General features: G+C 48.0%; 1 protein-coding gene across 1 annotated transcript in view; it reads left to right on the top strand.

Moving 5' to 3' along the window:
* Positions 1–20,275, top strand: part of LOC147421463 (tetraspanin-19-like) — a 65,267-nt gene extending 44,992 nt beyond the window's left edge. The window contains exons 2-5 of the mRNA XM_086503481.1: positions 19,104–19,203; positions 19,341–19,421; positions 19,507–19,611; positions 19,755–20,275. Of these exons, the coding sequence (XP_086359607.1) occupies positions 19,104–19,203; positions 19,341–19,421; positions 19,507–19,611; positions 19,755–19,949 (481 nt within the window). The 3' untranslated portion in view covers positions 19,950–20,275. The remainder of the gene's footprint in view (positions 1–19,103; positions 19,204–19,340; positions 19,422–19,506; positions 19,612–19,754) is intronic.
* Positions 20,276–23,480: the final 3,205 nt, after the last annotated feature.

Here is a 23,480-nt window from a genome sequence, read left to right as displayed (position 1 = left end):
GAATACCATCAAGAATAGGTTTCTTATTCCTAGGATTGATGATATTCTCGATCGTTTAGAGGGTGCTGCAATTTTCAGTAGGATAGACCTTAAGAGTGGGTACCATCAGATTCGTATAAGGTCAGAGGATGTGCACAAGACTGCATTTAGAACGACATTTGGTCTTTATGAGTTTCTAGTGATGCCCTTTGGGCTAACAAATGCTCCTGCCACGTTCAACAGAATGATGGACCGGATTTTCCTCTCGCATCATCAGTTTGTTGGGACGTTCTTCGATCACATGACAGTGTATTCGAAGAATGAAGAGGAGCATAGGCGTCACTTGACCATTGTGTTCGAAGAGCTGCGCAGTCACAAGTTGCTTGTCAATCCTAAGAAAAGTGAATTCTTCCTCAAAGAGATCCACTTTCTTGGCCACATAGTCTCAAAGGATGGTGTTAAAATGGATCCCGCAATGGTCGAAGCTATCAAGACATGGCCAGATTTGAAGATTGTGCACGATGTCAGAAGCTTCTTGGGATTGTATTCCTACTATAGAAGGTTTATCAGAAATTTTGCAGAGATAGCATCGCCTCTTCACGCTTTGCAAGAGGAGGTCACTTTCAGATGGACCCAAAAAGAGATTTCACCTTTTAGTCTCTTAAAGGAAAAGTTGACTTCAAATCCAGTAATTGTTTTGCGAGATCTCAGGAAGTCATTTGTGGTCCAGTGTGACGCGTGTGGCAGTAGCATCGGAGCAGTGCTAATGCAAGATGGACGGGTAGTAGCTTATGAAAGCCGAATTTTGCAAGGGCCAGAGAGGACTATACAAGTCTATGAGAAGGAACTCTTGGCCGTGATTCATGCGCTTTCTAGCTGGAAGCACTACCTCTTAGGTGCTGATTTTGTTGTCCAAACAGATCATCAGACCTTGCGATACTTCTTGACATGGTCAAAGTTATCCGAAAAGCATATGCGATGGGCAAACATTCTTTCCATGTTCCACTTCCAGATTATGCATGTGGAAGGTAAGAAGAATGTTGTGGCTGATGCGTTATCACGAAAGCCACAAATTTCAGCTTTGTCAATTCCTTATCATCATGAGTTAGATGACATGAAGGAACAGTATACTGCTGATGAAGATTTTGCAAGGATCTTTGAACAGTTACAAGAGGGGCAACATCACGAGCACTACCTCCTCAGAGATGGGTTTATGATGATGCATGGCAGACTTTGTGCCACTAGGCCACTGTGACATAAGGTCATGGAAGAGAGTCATGTCCCATCGTGTGCAGTGCATCGTGGCATTGATGCGACAGTTAAAGCGGTAGAGACATTCTTTTATTGGCCTACCTTGAGGAGGGATGTGGATGCCTTTGTGCGAGCATGCATAATTTGCCAAAAGGCCAAGTTTGACAGGCAAAAGGCACCAGGGTTGTTACAACCACTGCCGATTCCGGATAAGCCATGGGAAAGCATTGATATGGACTTTATCTTTGATCTTCCAAGAATGCCAACAGGGAATGATGGTATATGGACCATTATCTGCAGGTTCAACAAGCAGGCCCATTTTATCCCTGTTAGGAAGAAGATAAAATCTGATAAGATGGCACGCTTGTTTATGTACAATGTGTTTAAGTACCATGGTATGCCACAATCGATTATCAATGATCGTGATCCTCGCATGACCAGTTTGTTCTGGAGAGGATTGTTTGAGAATATGGGCACTACACTCAAGTTCTCGTCTTCTTTTCATCCACAAACTGATGGACAGTCAAAAGAGGCTAATTCTATTGTCTTAGATCTGCTGAAATGCTATGTGTCAGATAATAAAGGCAAGTGGGAACAGTATTTGCCTATGCTTGAGTATGTGTACAACAATACAGTGCATTCGTCTACAGGCAAGGCACCATTTGAGATTATAGAAGGCGGCAAAAAGGTTCCTCCCATTTTGCATACAAATGACAAGATCTTTGAGGCAGATCGATATGTTGAGAACATGGATGAGATGTATAAGAAAAATGAAAGTTGCCTTGGAGAAGACTCGTGCAAAGCAGGAAAAGGCTATTGATCGTCACCGTCGTGAGTTGCTGTTATCACCTGGTGATTTGGTTCTGTTAAGGTTTGAAAAGGCAAGGTTAAAGAAGATGAAGGGCAAGGAACGGCTGTTTCCTAAGCTCAGCATGCGTTACTATGGGCCTTTACAAGTGCTTGACAAGATCAGCGATGTGGCTTACAGGCTGAAATTGCTTGATGCGTGGAAGATTCATAATGCGTTTCACGTGAGTCTTCTAAGACCCTTCGTGGGTGATGTGCCAGAAGATATGCCAGATGAGGATCAGCCAGAAGTTGAAGAACTTGATGAGATCTTGGTACCTGAGCAAGTTTTGGCACATAAGGACAGAAAAGTTAAAGGACAAGTTACACGACGCTATTGGGTGAAGTTCAAGAACTATCCGCCTATGGATGCAAAGTGGATGGAAGAGCATGAACTGTCAGAGTCACCAAATGTATTGCAGCTTTACCTTGAACCCTTTGGGTTACATCCTACTTATGCCCCAACTCAAGTGTGCAAAGGAGGGGTAATGATAGAGCTAGTACATCAAATGTACATATGAATTCGGTGTAATAGATGGAAATGACAAAAGTATGAAGGTCTCATTAAGTCATTTGTATCTATGTTTTTTCCGACCTTTCTTGCGGATACATGCGATGATAAAAGAGTGTTAATAGCACAAGATCATCAATGGCGTGTATTTATGGTATGCAATCGAGGACGTTTGCGATTTCAAGAGGGGAGTATGTCACGGGGACGTGCCAACTGTTAACTATGTCACGCGGACGTGGCAACTGCTAACTTTTTTTTTTTTCCGAGAAAAAGATCCTTCTATTAGTTAATGAAAGCTGCCCATAGGGCTACATCCACCTTTGCAGGAGAGGGCTACAACAAACATGATGGGGAGACTCTCCCAATGAAAAAACAGCATATATACAATAGGGCTAAATCAAGAGATGGGAGGAGGGAAAAGCCACACAGGTGGACAGTAGTGCCATCTGAGCACCCCCTGGACCATGGAGTAAAACGGCCCAGGGCGCCAAAGACGAAGGAAAGCCTCGCGGCGCTCCCGCATGCGGTCGGAGCAGCCCTGTAGTCCCTCAAGCTGTCCTCTGAGAGTATGGATCAGCTCTAGCCAAAAGTCACGAACAGTCTCTGCTGGTGGTACAAGGCGAGCCTCAAAGATGCGGAAACAACGGGCCCGCCAGATGAACCAGAGAGCTAGGCCGCTGATGAGCTCCCAACACTCCGCTCTCTCACTGCTCCACTCCTGTGGAGTAAGGTCTGTAGCAGGCAGGGGTGTAGGTCGAGCCCGCTGTATCACTATCATCCTGCTGGTGGAAGATAGCTCAAACTGAAGTGCCGGGCCCGTGAGGGTGGACCAAGCCGCCGCCCCCCAAGTGAACTGTCGAGCCGTGGAGAGGGCAGGCATCAGCCGAAGAACTCGTAGCCACACCTGCTGGGCCGAGGGACAGTCCCAAAGACAGTGTCGCTGACTCTCCACCAACTGGTCACAGGCTGTACATGCGACCGAGAGACCACAATGTACAAGCCAGCTCCCTACTGCTGTGGCTCTGTGTGCAACCAACCACTGGAACAAGGTGACGCGCCTCGGCTGTCTGGAGTCCCACAGCCTCTGCCAAAAAGCTGCCAAGAACTCAACTGTGAGACCCGCCTCCTGCCAATGACGTGCTGCAGCGGGGCGGGCCTCTCTCTGTGCTGCAAGTATATGACGTCCAAGCCGAACAGTGTACTGAAAGAAAGGGACTCCTGGGCGGTCTGCAGAAGAGAATGGGTCCCTCCATAGCCACTCACCAGGATCCCACTGTACTCGTGCCAGTGGACAGCGCTCCCAAGCCCATAGCCTCCAGTGTCCTGTCTCAAGAGTTGCTGGGTCAGGGTCTATGACGCAAGTCCTCCCACAGATGCCCACAACTCGGATCCTCTGGAAACAACACTCTGCTACCTGCGGGGCCTCTACTGCAACTCTTTGTAATCGTCCCCCACCCTGAAGCTCGAAGAACAGGGCTGGGACAGTCTCTGAGCAAGCCCTGACTGAAATGAGAACCTCCAGTCGTGTGAAGGCTCCCATCCACCGGGGTGCTACTGGCTCGAGAGGCGTGAGCCAATCAGCTGGAACTGACTCTGAGATGTCCTGACACATGCTCTGAACCCCTCTCATGCCCTGTAGCTGGACAGCCTGCACCTCCTCTGACAGACCTATGAACTCTAGCCAGTCACCTAGAGAGCGCGTTGGACCTGCTGCCATGGGACCTCAAGAAACATGAGGCCTACTCCCAACCAAGTGGCCTCTCTGAGTGCTAACCATGGGGTTCCAGACGAGGGGCTGCCGTAGGCGCTCCTCCGTGCACGTCGGCTGTCGCTGCTCTAGGCCACGCCGCAATAGCTCCCAAGACCGAAGCAAACTCACAGCGAATCGGTCCTCCAGTCTCCTGCTCAAACCAACTCGGCGCAACTCTGTAAAGATCCATCTGGTCGAAGGTTGCCAAGGGCCTCCTGCCTGAGGCACCCTGGCACGAAGCCTTTGCAACAAGAACTCCTTCCAGGGCTCCTCGCCTGGAAGAAGTCCTCTGACGACGAACTTCCCAAGAAGGGCTCTGCTCTGCTGTGCTGGATCAATGATCCCAAGCCCTCCCTGAGAACAAGGAAGTGTGATGACCGACCAAGCCACCTTGGCTCGGGCAATCTGAGTGTCGCGACCAGACCAAAGGAAGTTCCTGATCAGCCTCTCTACCTGGCTGATACAAGAACTCGAGAAGATCCAGCAAGAAGTGATGTACCACATAGTCGCCAACAACACCTGGTTGGCAACTACTACTCTACTAGCCAGCGAAAGTCGTGCTGAACTCCAATGTAACAGCTTTCTCCTGATGGACAGGAGAAGAGGAGCAATCTGCTGCTCGGGGGACAAATCCAAACCAACCTGACAACCCAGGTACCGAACTGCAGTCCCTGGAGGAATCCACCTGAAACCCTCTCCTGGCATCCAATCTGGCACAGGAGCACTACCAATTGAGAAAGCCACTGTCTTTCTCCAGTTGATCAGTGCGCCCGATGCACAGCAGAAGGTCTCCAAAGCCTGCCCACATCTGTGTAAATTGGCCTCCTGGCCCTCTAAGTACAAGGCTGAGTCGTCGGCAAACTCAGCGTCCAGAAGCTCATCTCCCCGTATAGGGAGAGCTAAGCCCCTCAAACCAACCTGCTGTGACACCAAAAATCTGCTCATCGCCTCCGCATAGAATAGAAAGAGAAAGGGGGCAAGAGGACAACCTTGTCTGACCGATCGTGTGAGCATGAAGCGCTCACCTCTACCTCCTGCCAAAAGCACCTGACTGTGGGCCTGTCTGTACAAAGCCGACACCCCTCTCATCCAAGCCTCTGAGAAGCCCATCCTACGTAGCGTGCCCTCTAGAAAGTCCTAGTCAACTCTGTCGTATGCCTTCTCAAAATCGAGAAGAAGAATCACAAGGTCCTCCCCACGGAGCCGTGCAAGGGCAGAAGCCTCCCAAAAAGTGAAGATGTTGTCAAGGATACTGCGTTCCTTGACAAAACCTGTCTGAGTCCCATGTATAAGGCTCTCCAAAAGTGGCTGAATCCTCAAACTCAGAGCCTTGGCAAGAATTTTGTAGGCTGAGTTGAGAATGGTGATGGGACGCCACTGTCGAATCTCATCCAAGGAGCCACCCTCCTTAGGAATGAGGTAAATCAGGCCCTCACTCATGCTATCCGGCATCACTCCTGTGTGCAGAATGTACTGAAAGGCACTACAAAGATCTTGGCCAAGCAGGTCCCAGTACTCCAAGAAGAAGCTGGGAGTCAGCCCATCCTCACCTGGACAGCTACCACGAGGGAGGGCCCTAAGAGCCGTGTGCAGCTCCTCAAGCTGAAGAGGTAACTCAAGCCTCTGCCGCATCTCCTCAGTCACAAGACAGGGCATCTGTGCCCAAACCTGCTCCCTGCATGCATCCTGCCTCTCTGACTCTGGCTCAGCCGACAGAAGCTCACGGTAAAAGTCAGTAGCAACTGCACGCATATCCTCTGGCTCGCAAACAACTGACCCATCGGGTCTCCTCAACTGATTGACCTTGGCATGCGAGTGCCGAGGTCCCACTGTCTCAAAAAAAACACCTGTCACTCTGTCACCCACCTGAGTCCACTGAGATGCATGCCGGTGAAAGGCAAACTCATGGCGCCTCTCCTCTGTGCAAGCAAGCTCCTGTCGAGCCTGCTGAAGCTGCTTCTCCAACCATGGACTGTCTGGATGCTGCTCCTGCATCCTCTGTAGTGAAGCAATGCCTCGTCTGAGACGCTGCTCCTCCTCTCTCGCTGCAGCCCGTCGAGCCAAAGACTCCTGGAGAAAGAAGTGGCTGAGCTGAGCTAGGCCTGAGGCCACTCTGTCTGCAGGTGGAGCCTGGCTGTCCATGCCCTCTGTCCATAGAGCCTCGACCCTCTCTCTGAGTGCTGAGTCCAACAAAACCCGCTCTGGGATGCGAAGCATCGTGCTCCCACTCCTCTGCCTGTCTGCCACTGTGAGGATCACTGGAGCATGGTCCGAGAAGGATGTCCCTGCCAGGATGCCCACTGATCCCCCCAAGTCACTGAAGTGGTCACTAGTGTAGAAGCGATCTATGCGCGATAGATTCACTCCTCCCACTCGGCGGTCCGATCTAGAGAAGGCAAGACTCTCTGGAGGCCTCACAAAGCCAGAATGCTGCCATGTATCCGAGACCCTCAACGTCATACAAAACCTCTCCCAAGCTGCTAACTCGACTCCATGCACAGTAGCATGGCTGCCTCCGATTCTGTCAGAAGGGTCCTCCAACATGTTGAAGTCCCCTCCTACACACCACTGGTCAACCTGAGGCAAAGACTCAACCATCTGTGACCAAAACTCTGCACGAGCACTCGCCACATTGGGCGCATAGATGTTCAGGAAACCCACAAGGCTACCCTGAACCTGCATAGTAATCCACTGAGCCCTGCCTGGTACAATAATCCCTCTGCCCACAATGGCCTGCTGTAATGAGTCCGCAATAGTCATACATACCCCACCCTGGATGCCTCCAGGTCCAAAAGCAGCTGACCAAAAGGTATCATAGCGTCCACGCAAAATTTGACCACATCGCCGAATGCGGCTCTCAGACAAATGGTGCTCCTGAAGCATAAGGAGATCAATCTCTCCTCCCACAAGGCATCGTTGAAGCTCCTGACGCAATCGGCCCCGCTGTCGCTGAAACTGGGGCCCACCGAGTCCCTGCACGTTCCACGAGACGATCCTCATGGGGAGCGAGAGAGAACAGATGCTGCCGCAGCAGCAAGACGAGCTATCTTCGAAGCAGGCTTGGATGGGGAGTAATCCGCATCCGAGCGTCCTCTAGATAGGCGAGACTGCAGTGAGTGCCTGGTCCAAGCCCAAGTAGAGCGAGCCGTGCGTAAAGCAACCTCCTCTGTCCAGGAGTCCTCATGAATGAATACATAGCAAGGCAAACACTGCGTATCAGCAAAAAAGTACACCACAATGTGTCTACATCCTGCTGAATCTGGGGGTGTCACCGCAAACTTGGCCAGTGGCCACAAAGTCTGCAGCAGATCTGTAACGCCAAGTTCTCCCATGTGGTGAGAGAACTCGAGAACCTGTGTATGCAACCATCCCACCACTGAGTCGAGGGACCACTCTGTCTCAGTCCTGCCGCAGAGGGGGAAGGAGAAACCAACTGCTGAGTCCAAGGCCTCTGTCCCCCTAGCGGCGAGGAACAGAGCGTGGACTCTGAAGCAGGCTGCCTCGTGGTCTGCTGCGGAATCGCCAAGAAAACGAGTAAACCCGTAATCGAAGAAATCCCAGCGGCGTCGGAGGTCAAAGCTCGTCAAACCATGAGGGATAGCTGCAAGAGGAGATGCTGAATCTGCAATGGGGGCCGCAAGAAGGGCTGACCCTCTCTCGCAAGGCGACTCGTGGCGAAGGCGCTGCCAAGAGATCTCCTGGCCGCCGGCAAGAGTCCAGTCTCCAGAGCCGACTGTGGTACTGAAGCAGGAGGAGGGGGAGAAGGGGCTGGGGGGGGGGCGGGGGAGAGGAGAAGCGAGGTGGGGCGGCAGAGACATGGGGGGGGCGAGGTGGGGAGAGAGCGGTAGCAGAGGGCGGGGGAGGGCATGAGGAGGAGGAGGGGAGATTGGAAGGCGGAGCGGCTGGCGAGGGTGAAGCGGAGGTGGAGGCTGGTGTAGGGGGCTCCTCCTACTCAAGAGGACCAAAGCGGTTCCCCGTGGGAACCCACTGCTGCTGAGTAGGCACCTGGGGGCCACTCTGAGTGCCAGGCTGTCGCTGTGGCCCCTGGCGTCGACGGCCACGGGCCTGCTGCCACCCCTCCTCCGCTAGAGCCCCAGGCTCGGAGGGTGGCGCTGGCATAGTAACAGGGGACGCCCTTTTTCGGGCTTCCCGTCCCCACTTGCCGTCCCGCTCTCTTTTTTACACTAAAAATCCATTTCAGCCCCGTCCCCCGTCCCCCGTTCCCCCGTCCCGGAATGCGTCCCTTGTGACTATGGACGCTGGATCTGTGCTCTGCGTCGCTGGCTGTGGCTGCGGCCCAGCCTTGGCAGGCTGGGGCTGAGGCTGCGGTGCGGGTCGTGGTCTCCTCCGTGGACAGGCCTTCGCTAGGTGGCCCATCTGTCTGCAAATGAAACACTGGTTCGGGAGACCCGAGTACTCCACACTCTGTCTAAACCAACCCCCACTCACCCGAGGCAGAAGGATGACCTTCGGGAGCGTGTGGGTATCTCTGACCAAAACTCGAACTGAAGGGATGCCAGCCGCCTTGGCAGCTACTGATGCTGCCGTACGAGGTGTCTCCAGGACAGTTCCGATGGCGGAGCCAATCCTGGAGAGAAGTGGAAGGTACTCCCTCCGTAAACCTGGAAAGCAGACTGATATGGGGATGTCCGCCTCCTCTACTAGCACATCCGAAGACGGGTCAAAACCATGTCGCCACTGTCGAAAGTGGGCGCGTGCTGCTCGGATGGCCAATGGACTCATAGCTATGACCTTGGAGGCCATCTCGGAACTCTCGAACTCAATCTGGTAGTACCCCCGTCCGAGAATCTGGATATCCAAGATCTTGCCCACCTCTGCGAGGAGGCGGGCCTGGAGAAGATCTGGTAGCTCTCCTCTGCTGGGACGAGTGCCGAGAACCTTGCAGATGACAGAAGTCGCCTGCAAGCGTTCTACCTCTGTGGCAAGGCTCGCTTGCTTTGCCGGCGTAAGAGCAAGTCGAATGGTGGGCTCAGTGGGGTCGGGCAAGGGGGCTTTAGGCGAGTCCCTCTGAGGTGGAGCTGGAGCCTCCATCTGTGTCTACTGCTGAGTCGAAGAAGCGGGCGATGAAGAAAATCTGCGAATGAGTACGCCAAGCACTTGTCCGAAGAGAAAGCATTGCCGAGCCAGGTGCAGAAGACCTTCGGGAGCAAAGAGGACGGGGGGGGTGGGGAGGGGATGGCAACGCGAGAGGAGGGCAGCGCGAAAACAAGGGGGGGCAGCGGGCGGGCAGCAGCGCGCAGGGGCAGCGGGTGTGGGGGGGGGGGGGGGGGGGGGGGGGGGGGGGGGGGGAGGGGGGGGGGGGGGGGGGGGGGGTGGGGGGGGGGGGGGGGGGGGGGGGAGAGCGAAGGCGCAGCAAGGGGGGGGGGGAGAGGGCAGAGGCGAGCAGGGGGGGGCAGCAGCAGTAGCGAGCATTCATTCGACTACGTGTTCACTCGCTTTCGGCAACTGCTAACTTTAGTTGTTGGTTTCTTTCCAATGGGTTTTGTTTTATTTTTTGAGACCCTCTTTTTGAAGTAGCAAACGGTCGGACATTGTATGGCCAATGTGAACGGTAGTTTCATCCGCAGATGGGAAGTGGTCGGCATTGGAATTCGTATACTAAGAGGATGTTTAGGCTCAGAGCAAGATCATATATGTCCCCCCGTCGCACTGTGAACTCAATAAAGGCATAAAGTCAAGGTGGAACTACCAGCAAAAAATATCCGATAGTTGGGCCACATTGCACTTTTGGATGTGGTCCCAATGAGGATAGATGGTCAGATGACCAGTGAGAGCCCAACGGAATCATTTCCTAAAATTTAGGGAATTGCTAGTTTGGGCCGTGAAATGTGTTCTCGTCATTACCTCCGGTATGACTAGGGGAACATTTAACAACTCTGCCGCGAAGTCAACTGAGGAACAAGTCGGGAGATTTTTAGGCGGCAAACCCGAAATGGGAAAATGCTTGTAAATGCGCCAAGTGGCACATTTCTGTTGATTTGTCTGTTTTCTACCCTGAGAATGCACCAGATCACTCGCACAACGGTCCCCTCGCGTCCTTGGACCTCCTGGGGGTATTAGGGACCGTTTAGGGCTGAAACCCTAAACCTGCAAAAATACACAGCAGGCTGTTTTTCCTGTTTTGGACTCTGTTTCGCGAGCCGGTCTCCATTTCCTGAGCCTGTTGCATTCGTAGCAAGTCCTCGAGCTCCTGCACGTGTAGGGCTACTTGCCCTTTGAATCAGACGAGATTTCTCGTGTGAAATCTCTCCGAATTCACATGTACCTGCGGGGGATTAGCAACTAGCTAATCTAGTACCTGTGCAAGAGGCTCTTGCCTCGGCAATGCGCATGAACCCACACAACTGTACATAGGTCAAATGAAGAGCCCTCTTGTGGGGCATCACATAACTGCATGGAGGGGAGAGAGAGAGAGAGCAGTGAATGCTGTGCAAGGCTTCAGTTCTTGCACTTCACTATACATAGAGGGTACGCAAGCACACAATAGCTTTGGTACTTGGAACAATCCACCACACGGTTGAAAATGCAGCCCCACGTTTAATTTCAACACCTTTGTCTCTCTCTCTCTCTCAAGCTGGAAAGTGCCCAAAAATGTACCAAATGGTACTCATGCATGGTTTTCCCGTTTTGCACCTTCCGATCTAAAAATATCTCAACCGGTTGCTATCACCATTGGGACCACATCCAAAAATGCAATGTAGCCCAGTTATTGGGTGATCTTCTTTTCAAACTTTGAGTAGAATCTAGACATACTTTTACTGCTCGGATTCCAGTGCCGGTCGGCCCGACCAACTCGTGGCGACAAGGCCTTCCCGTCTGTGGGTGAAACTCTCGGCCGTAGGCCGTTTCACACTGGCCATACAGTGTCCGGCCATTTGCAACTTCAAAAAGAGGGTCCCAAAAATTAAACAAAAATTAAGGAAAAGAAACCAACAACTAAGGTTAGCAGTTGCCATGTCCTCGTGACATACCCCCCTCTTGAAATCGCAAACATCCTCGATTGCATGCCATTGATCATCTTGTGTTGTTAGCACGCTTTCATCATTGCATGTACCCGCAAGAAAGGTCATAACACATAGATACAAATGACTTAATGAGACCTTCATACTTCTGTCATTTTCATCTATGATAGAAGTGAGCATAATACCTTTAACACTTGAAGAGCGATGCACACTTCTATTGCACTGAATCCGCATGTACATTTGATGTGCTAGCTCCATCATTACCCCTCTGAACAGGCTAGGTTGGGGCATACGTAGGCTGTAACCCAAAGGCCTCAAGGTAAAGCTGCAATACAATTGGTGACTCTGACACTTCATGCTCTTCTATCCAGTTTGCATCCAGAGGTGGATAGTTCTTGAACTTCGCCAAATAGCGTCTTGCAACCTGTCCCTAACTTTTCTTTCTTTATGTGCCAAAATCTGCTTAGGTACCAAGATTCATCAAGTTCATCGACTTTTGGTTGGTCCTCCTGTGGCGCATCTTCAGGCACATCACCCACGAAAGGTCTTAGAAGACTCATGTGAAAGGCATTATGAATCTTCCAAGTGGAAGGCAATTTTAGCCTATAAGCAACATCGCTAATCTTATCAAGCACTTGAAAAGGCCCATAGTAACGCATGCTTAGCTTTGGAAATAACCTTTCCTTGCCCTTCATCTTCTTTAACTTGCCTTTTCAAACCGTAAAAGTACCCAATCACGAGGTGAAAATAGTAATTCACGACGGTGACGATGAGCAGTCCTTTTCTGCCTTGCCCGAGTCTTCTCCAAGGCAACTTTGATTTTCTTATACATTTCATCCATGTTCTCAACATTCAATCTGCCTCAAAGATCTTGTCCTTTGTATGCAAAATTGGAGGAACCTTTTTGCCACCTTCAACAATCTCAAAAGGTGCCTTGCCTGTGGACGAATGCTTCGTATTGTTGTATACATACTTAAGCCTATATACGCAAATACTGTTCCCACTTGCCCTTATTATCTGACACACAACATTTCAGCTGATCTAAGGCAATAGAGTTAGCTTCTTGTGACTTCCATCAGTTTGTGGATGAAAAGAAGACGAGAACTTGAGCGTAGTGCCCATGTTCTCAAACAATCCTCTCCAAAACAAACTTGTCATGTAGGGATCACCATCACTGACAATCGATTGTGGCATACCATGCTACTTAAAACACATTGTACATGAACAACCGTGCCATCTGGTCAGATTTTATCTTCTTCTTGACAAGAATAAAATGGGCCTACTTACTGAACCTGCAAATAACTGTCCATATACTGTCACGGGGACGTGGCAACTATTAACTATGTCACGAGGACGTGGCAACTGCGAACTTTAGTTGTTGGTTTGTTTCCAATGGGTTTTGTTTTATTTTTGAGACCCTCTTTTTGAAGTAGCAAATGGTCGGACATTGTATGGCCAATGTGAACGGTAGTTTCACCCGCAGATGGGAAGTGGTCGGCACTGGAATTGTATAGTAAGAGGATGTCTAGGCTCAGAGCAAGATCATATAGGTCCCCCGGTCGCATTTAGCAAGTTGGTGGATACTAGGAAGTGAACTCAATAAAGGCATAAAGTCAAGGTGGGACTACCAGCAGAAAATATCCGATAGTTGGCCCACATTGTACTTTTGGATGTGGTCCCAATGAGGATAGATGGTCAGATGACCAGTGGGAGCCCAACGGAATCATTTCCTAAAATTTAGGGAATTGCTTTTTTGGGCCGTGAAATGTGTTCGCGTCATTACCTCGGTATGACTAGGGGAACATTTTACAACTCTGCCGCGAAGTCAGCTGAGCAACCAGTCGGGAGATTTTTAGGCGGCAAACCCGAAACGGGAAAATGCTTGTAAATGTGCCAAGTGGCACATTTCTGTTCACTTGCCTAATGCAAAGAAGAGGTAGCGCTGAATTTATAGCTGGGAGGCTCATTTTGAGTTTTCTGCCACAGGTTAAGAGCTATGGAGTGCTTTCTTTCCCTTTATGTACAGTGTGGTGCCAGGAGTGATACCCTGCACGCTACACACTGCTCTCTCTCTCTCTCTCTCTCTCTCTCTCCTTTACGTGCAGTTATGTGATGCCCCACAAGAGGGCTTTTCATTTGATTGATGTACAGTCGTGTGGGTTCATGCGCGATTGTCGAGGCAAGAGCCTCTTGCACAGGTATTGGGTTAGCTAGTGGCTAATCCCCCACAGGTACAGACGAATTTGGAAAGGTTTCACGTGAGAAATCTCGTCCGATTCAAAGGGCAAGTAGCCCTATAGGTGCGGGAGCTCGAGGTCTTGCTACAGATGCGACCGGCACGTGAAATGGAGCCCAAAACAGGGAATTACGGCCTGCTGTGTATTTTTGCAGGTTTAAGGTTTCGCCCCCAAACGGACCCTAATACCCTCAGGAGGTTCGGGGACGCGAGGGGACCGCTGTAAAGGTAATCTGGCGCATTTTCGGGGCAGAAAACAGAGAATTCAGCGTGCTTCAGATTCTCGCCAGGTTTTGCAAAGTTTTCGTATGCGTCGGGAAAGTCATCTATTGCGTGGGGGTACTGACTGTGAAGCGTCCTAGTATAGTTATGTTGCCGAAATCGGGCTAGAACAGGTGTTTCTCAGCCTGGATTGTGTGGGGCAGCTCGTAGGAGATCACAGATTTTATTCGCTCTGTTAAAGAATAAAGAAATACCGAAAGGGGCGCCAATTTTGGGGCCTACAGATTGTCGGCGTCTGCTCGGGGCATTCTAGCTTCCGAGCCGTGTGTGTATTCAAGTGTTAATTCCTGTCCCAGGTTCTTTTTGCGAAGTGCTCTGTGTGTGTGTCTAACGTAAAGAATTTCAGGTGAAAGCCAACGCCTACCGCCCCATCGGCCGGTTTCATATACCATCATTCCCTGTCGGCGTTCTTGGAAGATCAAAGATAAAATCCATAGCAATACTTTCCGATGGCTTATCCGGAATCGGCAGTGGCTGTAATAACCTTTGTGCCTTTTGCCTGTCAAACTTGACCTTTTGGCAAATCACACATGCTCGCACAAAGGCATCCACATCTCTCCTCAAAGTAGGCCAATAAAAGAATGTCTTGACCGTTTTCACTGTCGCATCACCGCCCTGCATACGGTGGGAGATGACTTTCTACCATGACCTTATGTCGCAATGGCCTAGTAACACAAAGTCTGCCATGTATCATCATAAAACTGTCTCTGAGGAGGTAGTGCTCATGACATTGCCCATCTTGCAACTGTTTAAAGATCCTTGCAAAATCTTCATCAGTAGCATACTGTTCCTTCATGTCATCAAGCTCATGGTGATACGGAATTGACACAACTAAAATTTGTGGCTTCCTTGATAACGCATCAACCACAACATTCTTCTTGCCTTCCACTATGTGGCCAAGAAAGTGGATCTCTTCTAAGAAGAATTCACTTTTCTTAGGATTGACAAGTAACCTGTGACTACGCAGCTCTTCGAACACAATGGTCAAGTGACGCCTATGCTACTCTTCATGCTTCGAATAGACTATTATGCCATCAAAGAATGTGTCAACAAACTTTTGATGCGAGTAGAAAATCCGGTCCATCATCTTATTGAATGTAGTAGGAGCATTTGTAAGACCAAATGGAATCACTAGGAACTCATAAAGACCAAACGTTGTTCTAAACGTAGTCTTGTGCACATCCTCTAGCCTTATACGAATCTAATGGTACCTACTCTTAAGGTCTATCCTGCTGAAAATTGAAGCACCCTCTAAACGGTCCAGAATATCATCAATCCTTGGGGTAGGAAACCTGTTCTTGATGGTATTCTTATTCAATGCACGATTATCAATACACATGCGCCAAGAGTCATCCTTCTCTTGTACTAGGAGCACTTGGGAGCAAAAAGGTAAAGAACTAGGTTGAATCAGCCCCTTCTCTAAAAGCTCCTCAACCTGGCCCATAATCTCTTTCTGCTGAGCCGCACTAACCCGGTAGGGAGGTCTGTTTTGTGGGCTACACCCTAGCACCAAATCTATCGCATGGTCCTCATGCCTCTCTGATGGCAGCGTGACGGTAATGAATCAGAAAAACAGTAAACTATTGCAAAAATGCTGATCTTTCTTTATCTGACACAGATAAATTGGACTGACAATTATCTGAAACATCACGTGAAAAAATGAAGTACGTAGAAAGATGATTTTTAATTACAGAAGTGATAGCCGAAGCAGATACAATAGGGACAGACTCCCCTTTGAGCTTTACATCCAAAACATGAGTTTTGTCCCTATGGTAAAGCGTGATCATTTTACCAAAGACATCCAGCTCACCATGTACTCTGAACATCCATGGGGTTCCCAGTAGCGCATCACACCCTTCCAATGGCATGATATAAAACTCTTCAGTGTCCACATACGACTGAATATGTAGACGTAGTTTTCCAATAATGGGAGTAACACATTCTGAGTAGCTAGGACATGCCAACCTTGCCTCTGCCGTGTACCCCATCTCTTTAGCTCTGATGCCCAGCTTCATAGCTAACTCTGGTGAGATAAAGTTTGCTTTGGCACCTGGATCAAAGAAGATGAGTACCGTCTAATCTCTAACTTTACCCTATGCTCTGCGTAACTCGTTGGCATCTGTACTAGGCCTGTCACCCACCATATCTGGCACCAAACCTGCCGTGGATTTAGGCTTCTTGCCTTTATCATCTGAGTCAGTTGGTCTTTTCCTTTGTGGACAATCTGCAGCAAAGTGACTAGGCTGATCGCATATAAAGCATTTATTCTCAGCCATCAAGACCTTCTTTTCCTCGAGCGACTTACGCACAAAAGGCTTCCTTTTCTGCTTCTTTGCCTGCGCTCTAGAAGTCCTGGTTGAGTCCTTATCCTTGTTAACCTTTTTTGACCCCTGTGACGCTTCAGGAACCGTTTTCACGAAGGGCTTCTTTGCTGAATTTTTCTTTTGCTGCCGCCCTTTCACATTGCCTGGAAACCCACTATCCTCTCCCTTCAACAAGGCAAGACCAATATTGGCAACTACCATAAGCTGAGTGAGGGTAGCCACTCTATTCTTTGTACAGTAATCTCGAAGCCCTTTAGGCAGCCCAGATTAATACTTGTCAATCTGCTCTGTCAGTGGCACAAACCTATAAGAGGTTACCGAGAGCAACGCTTTACAAAACCTCCGATTGTACTCCTGTAGGCTCTTGCAAGTAGCCGCAGTGAGTTGGTTTTAATCTGTCATGACATCGGCTTCAAATTCATCTGACAGCCACTCTGATGCAAACATTTTCTTGAAGTATGTATACCCATGTGGCAGGTGTGTGCCCTTGCATCAACAATGTCGTCCACCATGTAAGTGCATTGTCTTTCAAGCTTGACCTTAGAGGCCTCTGTAAAATTCCCTCCTGCATAAACTGTATCAAACTGCTGGAGGAAAGTAAGAGCCTTTGCTTTATCCTCAAAGCAGCTGAAAGTGCTAAACTTTACAGGTGCACCACCTTCTTTGTAAGCTTTCGGCTTTTCGAATGCCCCCAAATTGTCATAAGGAATTGTCTGCAACATGGGCACTGTAGTAGGGATCATCGGCATTTCTTGGCCATTGACATTTTGCGTCGTAAGTGCCATATCTGGCTGCTGTCTAGAAAAACCAGCCATGCCAAAATTACCCTGTGGCACCCCAATTGGTGCCGATTGCTTTGAAAGCTTGTAGCATGCCGATATCACCATACATGGGGTTTGGCATCATGCCTTGCATACCCCCAAACATTGTTATTGGCCTATATTGCTGGTTTCGAGGCGCATAACGAGCCATGCTCTGAAACACTGATCCACCCTCGAAATACCCAGGATGTACCATGGGTGGTGGAAAAACCTGATGCATTGCCTAGAAATTGGTTCCCTGTCCATTTAATGCAACATGTGGACTTTGAAAGGTGGCGGGCTGAACTGGCAAAACGTGTGGAATTGGTGTCCTAACCACCTGTTTATGGACGAAAGGAATCTGTTTTGGAGCCCCCTGACTCCGCAACGTGCGAGTGCTTCCTATCCTGCTGGGACGCATGAAGGACCTGGGCTTGAGCCTCATCTGGCTCTACTGGCTTTGTGAGTTCCCTTGTCTGCTGTGGCACTGGTGGCACTTGCAAAAACTCCATAAACCTTGGGTTTTGTACCAATCGAGAAAACACATTCACAGCCGCAATCAAGTCCTAAACGCATCATCGTCAAGTTGCCCAGTTATAAAGTCCTGCACTGGTGGAGCATTCACATCAACAAGAGGTACAGATAGAGATTACACATGTTCTCAAATGCATAGTATGATCTCTTTCCCGCTTCCAAACGATGCATAGCACATCCATGCCACTTGTGATTGGCCGGAACCTCGAGGCCAAGGTACTTAAGCTCTCAACAACTTCAAGTGTCTCATTGTTGTACACAATGCATGGCTTCTCCTTATGATTGGTTTTCACAAGCATAACCTGTCTTAGATTCATTCACAATCAGTCCACTATGCAAGCAAAAGTTCTCAAGGACAACCATAAGCTTTTGTGCATCCTCTAAAGTGTGTGCTAGAAGCACTACATCTACCGCATACAATAAAAGCATGATTATTGTTTTGTAAATAGTGACCTCGTCAATGCCTTCTTCTTGGATAAAGTCAAGTACCACTTGTTCCAATTGATCGATGCATAGACCAAAGAGAGTTGGTGACAACGGACATCCTTGTTTAACTGCAATAGTTCTTGCAAAAATTTCTGAAATTCCTCTTCCCATGCGCACTTGACACATCACCTTCTCATAGATTCAAGAAACCGCTAGCATGAACTCACTTGGCACTTGAGTTCTTCTATCCTTCTCCACAAATTGTTACATGGAATCATATCAAACGCTTTCTTAAAGTCCACAAAACAACAATACAATCGCTCGTCTTTCAACCGACTTTCCTCCATGAGAACACGAAGAGTGACAAGATGAATATGGTGCTATGGCATCGACGAAAACCCGCTTGTCCTTTTACACGCTTGTCATTCTCTTCAGCCCAATCACTCAATTTCATCTCCATTATGCACACAAACAACTTTGCCATAAGAGAGAGAGAGAGAGAGAGAGAGAGAGAGAGAGAGAGAGAGAGAGAGCCATCATTAAGTACATTCATGGTTTAAGACATCGCATTGGTGCACTTGCCACGCCCATTAGATTGGTGCAAGTCCTGGTTATCCGAAGCTACATGCGGGCACTGCTGAATGCTCACGAATTTAAAAAACACCCAATTACGCCATGTACAATCTTTTATTCAAATAGCATTATGCAAGGTTGGAAACTGATCTAATGAGTCTGTTTGTCTGCAAAGAGGTGCATGAAGGCTCCAGACTTGGATCCCCTAGGCTTTCCTAGACTTAGCTGCATGCCCACGAAAGTGAACTAACACCCGACTGGGCCATGTACAATCATTTATACAAGGAGCAAAACTAATTCAATGGATTTGTCTGGACATGGGGGTCTTACGACTAGCTAGGCTCACAAGGCTTCTGACGAATGAGTCTATGACACAAGAAAAGGAAGGTGAGGGGGATTGACATCACGAGATCCTGCAGCAGTGAGCAACTTCGCTTGTGTCTCAGGCACATAGTGGATCACCATATCTTTTTTGTGCTGTTTTCAAAAATCTCTTTAAAAGTATGTTAAGTTTGGAGTGAAAGCCTGAACGACCTTGTATATAAGGATCCTAAACAGGCAACCTCTATAGGCATCCTGGCTCACACAAGTTTGTGGTGATTCTGCAGGTTCATTTACTTTTTACTCGGTTTGGGTCTGTTTGTATGCCTGATATCATTCATAGGTCACATTGCAGCAGAGACTTCAAACGGATGCTGTCTTTCTTCTGTATCCTTTTCATTTCATTTATCTACAAGGTCGGGACACAAACCCTGGAATATAAGGGAGCAATGTATCGCCTGGCATTGTTGAAAGAAAGAATCATTGAAAGGAAGAATTATGATGTCTTACCTTGACTCTGACAGTACACCTTTTTCCTCATCTTACTTATCATACTGGAAGGAGCTTTTGTAGCAGAACTTTTTCTTAATGAGAAATGGGAGGAGGTACTGTAGCATGTGCATCCTTAACTTCGTGCACAGCCTTTTAACTTTTTATGTATCTAAGCTAGCTTACACAAATGTTTTTCAGATTATCCCTGATGATCCAAGTGGTCTATTTGATTATATCAAAGAATTTGTGGAAACTAACTTGGAATTTTGCAAGTGGGCGGGCCTAGCACTAGTGATCATCGAGGTACGCACACGTGTTGCTGTCATATTGATATTTGATGGACGCTTTTCAGACCCTTATCATAATTTTTTCAGAGCCTCATCATATCGATAATGAAATTTTATCAAAGCCACATGTCTGACACAGGTTTTTATCCTGTCTTCCAGGTTTTTGCTTTGCTTCTTGCATTTTGCACCAGGGCGGCAATGCCTTCTTCTGGCTTGGCATATTATGACAGTGACGACGAGTATATTCTTCCACAAACACGCCTCCGTCAACCTCTTTTGATTCCTCGACAGACTGCAGATTGTACTCTGACAGCAAATACAGGCACAGTGGAGGGATGGCCCATAAACAGATGACAGCTTCAGGTTTAAAGTTTGAACACGATGAAAGTAGAGTAAGCCAGTTGAGATTATTCTGTGCAGAGTTTTGTGATACCATGGCCTCTTCTCTAGTCCATACGAAAAACACCAAGGTGGGACCATGGAGGCCAGGCCGTATACTAAGCCATTTTGTTACGTAAAATCTGTCGATAGCAATGTCATAATCTTGGATGCTACTACTGTATTATAAATTGATTTTCCTCGCAAGTACACCCTTTTGTAATAAATCTTCAAAGCTGGAACGATTTTCATTTGCCCGGGCAAGTACAGAACGAGAATGAGCATAACTACTTTTCTCTTCTTCTCTAACGTGTAGAACTATCTTCTTTATAAATGGCTCAACCGTTGCCGTCCTGCCCTCCAAGGAGTAGCAGGAGCATATTTCCCTACATTACCAAGCAGCGAATGGTGTCACTTTGATGAAAGTCAATTTTCAAAAGCCACAATACATGGCTTAATGCTTTATTTTCTAGGCATATTCACATTGTTGGAGTTAACACAAATACATGCAAAGGTAGAAAATATGTAAGCTTGCCTTTTTGAATGACATAAGTGCCTTTGATTGTGGCCCATCTGATAGTGGTAATTGTGGTATTATATGTGTTGGTTAGTGTGCTTTAGGTGTTAGTGTAGACAAGAGAATCTGGCATTTGAAGATACAAATTTCGAGACCAATCGTGGTTAATTCATATCAATCATGAAACAATGCTATCAGATTTCACACTAAGAACCACATATTTACGTAGTGTGCATGTCTCACTCCCACGAACTTTCTCCCTCTCCCTCTCAAACATTAAGAAGCAAAATGGCAAAGACGGCTGACCCTTTGGAAGATGCCATTCAAAAATGCAAAGAAGAAATGTGTGAGACATTAACAAAATTAATTGTAGGCACAATAAAGATACTCGAAGAACGTGTGTTGGTCCAAGAAAGCACGATAAACACACTTGAGAATCGAGTGACGGCCCAAGATGAGGAGATAGTGTCACTCAAGGAGTTTGTAGAGATGGGATCACGACACACTTGAAGAAGGTGAGCTTCAACCCTCAGTAGTTGACAAACTCAATACAATTAAAGAACAAATGCACGCCATCAAAGAAGGGGAGAAGCAACACAAAGAAATGACGACTTCGTGGGCGGATGTTATTACAAAGACCCAACAGAAAGTGGATGATGCCGAGAAATGGATCGAGATTGTCAAGAAAGGAAAATGCAAGGAGACAACCCCACATCCACCATCATTAACTTGACACTAGAAGAGGAGCAAAGGAGGTATGTGCGTGCTTTACATGTGAGGATTTGTGGCCTTAAAGATCAAGATAATATGATGAAGAGGTAAAAGAACCCATGACCATGATGGGGCTTAATGAGCTGACACATATGAGAGTTTGGAGAGTGGGCAATAAGAAAAGTGGAAGCAATGGGAAAACCTCAAAGGAAAGGGCATTTATCTTGCATTTCCTCTCCATGGAAGCGAAGAAGGACTTTTTGAAGAAGACCAACTCTTAAGAAGACGGGCATCTTTCTTGGAGATGACCTCACACTCTTGCAGGTTGCTCACATGCACGAGGTAATGCTTGATATTAGAGCGGCAAGGAAAAAAGGTAAGATTGATTTTTACCGAGATGAAAGGGTGGTGATATTGGAGCGTTGTTTCGCATGATGGTGCGAGACCTATGAGACCACACTAAAGGTGGCAGCATGGAATTGTAATGGGTCACTTCATCTTGATGTAGGGACATTTGAGGATAGCTTTAAGGGGAGAGACATCGTCTTTTACTCAGAGACACACCAAGCACCGGGACAACTTATGCCACGTGACTGAATATAGGTGGGAGAACTTGTCGAGTAGAGACTAGATTAGAGCATAGGGACAGAGGGTTAGGAGGAGTGGGAGTCGTATTCAAAGAGGAGCTCAACCGCTTGTGCACATTATTCAGAGAGATGCTCAGGCTAGATACATGTGGGTGAGATTGAGGGGTGAGACATGCAGATTCTTGTACAATTGCTATATATTACTTCCCCCCCGGCACATCAGTGTAAGTCGCACCTAGAGGACAATCCCTCTTCTCTATATTAGACGAGGACATATGGGAATTTTCCAGAGATGGTGACATTATTCTCTTGGGGGACTTTAATGCCTGCACGAGAAATCATCAGACCACTTTTTATGATACCTTACACAAGATGAGGAGTACATCGAGTACAGGAGATATCTGATGGAGTTGGGGGCCTCACATGGATTGGCCATACTTAATGGCCTACAACAATTCCCTGCAGTAGTCAATTTGACTTGCTTCCCACACAAACATGGGGCCAACACAGTGGACTATGTCCTGACACAGCCGAGCTTCATTCCTTGCATTCAAGATTTCACAGTAGGACCCAGATCAATGGGTGTATGAGTGGATCATGCCCTCTTGACATTTTTAGTCTCCTTTCTATACATTACAACTCAGATGTCAGACGGACAGACACAAACCCGCTATACGTTTATACCAGAGATTGACTCCGTTTATACAAAGGAGATCTACAGTCGTTTTATGTACAACAGCCAAGCCAAGACTCTCAATCAGGAGGAGATCACCACTTTGCTGATTGAGACACTGCATGATGCAGTAGCAGAGGCATACCCACATACTGAGCGCCTAAGTAGAGATGCCGTCTTGGGAGCATGCCTCTGAACACTTGGTATGATGAGGAATGCAGAGAGACTAGAGCACAACTTCAAAGTATCTTCTCCTAGGGGTCGTCAATCATAGACAGTCTCAAATAACCTTCCGACACCTTGTGTGTCAGAAGAAGCGAGCGTTCCTAGCTCAGATGGAGAGAGATTTATACCAACTGTTCTTGAGTAGAGATTCACAAGAGGCATGTCATCTCTTCCATGACAAATCTCCTCCAATGATTACCTCCCCTGATGTGTGGGGTCAGTATGTAACATCCTTATATATGGTCCTTGGATAGACACCCCTTCTTGATCCTCTTGAGCGATGCCTGTCTACGAGTACCTTCTTTACCAATGAGATGGTAAAGAAGGCCATTGACAGGACGAAGACAAGGAGGGCATATGATCATGATGGTCTAGCAGTAAAGCACTTTATACATTCTAAAGATATGCTGACAGGGGTTCTTGCGGTTCAGTTCAATTGTGTCATGTGTGAGGGTCTACCTGAGACTTGGAGATTGTCTATTATTGTGCCTATCTTCAAGGTAGGGTATCCTATGGTGCTTGGAAACTATCGTACTATCATGATTGAACACACATTGGCATGGTTGTATGCATCTCTCGTTGAGCATGAATTGAGCAAACGAGCAAAGAGTGAGGGCATACAGGCAAAAAGACAAGCTGGTTTTAGGAGAGGCTTCTCCACTCTTGGCCATATTCTAACACTGAGAGCCATCATTGAGGAGGGTAGGACACATGGGAGATGAATCTATTGTAGCTTTGTGGATTTTTGCAAAGAATTTGACATGGTGCCCATAGCTAGTGCCCATAGCCAGATT

The sequence above is a fragment of the Adiantum capillus-veneris genome, chromosome 27 (assembly GCF_014529385.1).
Source record: "Adiantum capillus-veneris isolate H3 chromosome 27, ASM1452938v2, whole genome shotgun sequence".
NCBI classification, from domain to species: Eukaryota; Viridiplantae; Streptophyta; class Polypodiopsida; order Polypodiales; family Pteridaceae; genus Adiantum; species Adiantum capillus-veneris.
This window is presented reverse-complemented; position numbering and strand designations above follow the sequence as displayed.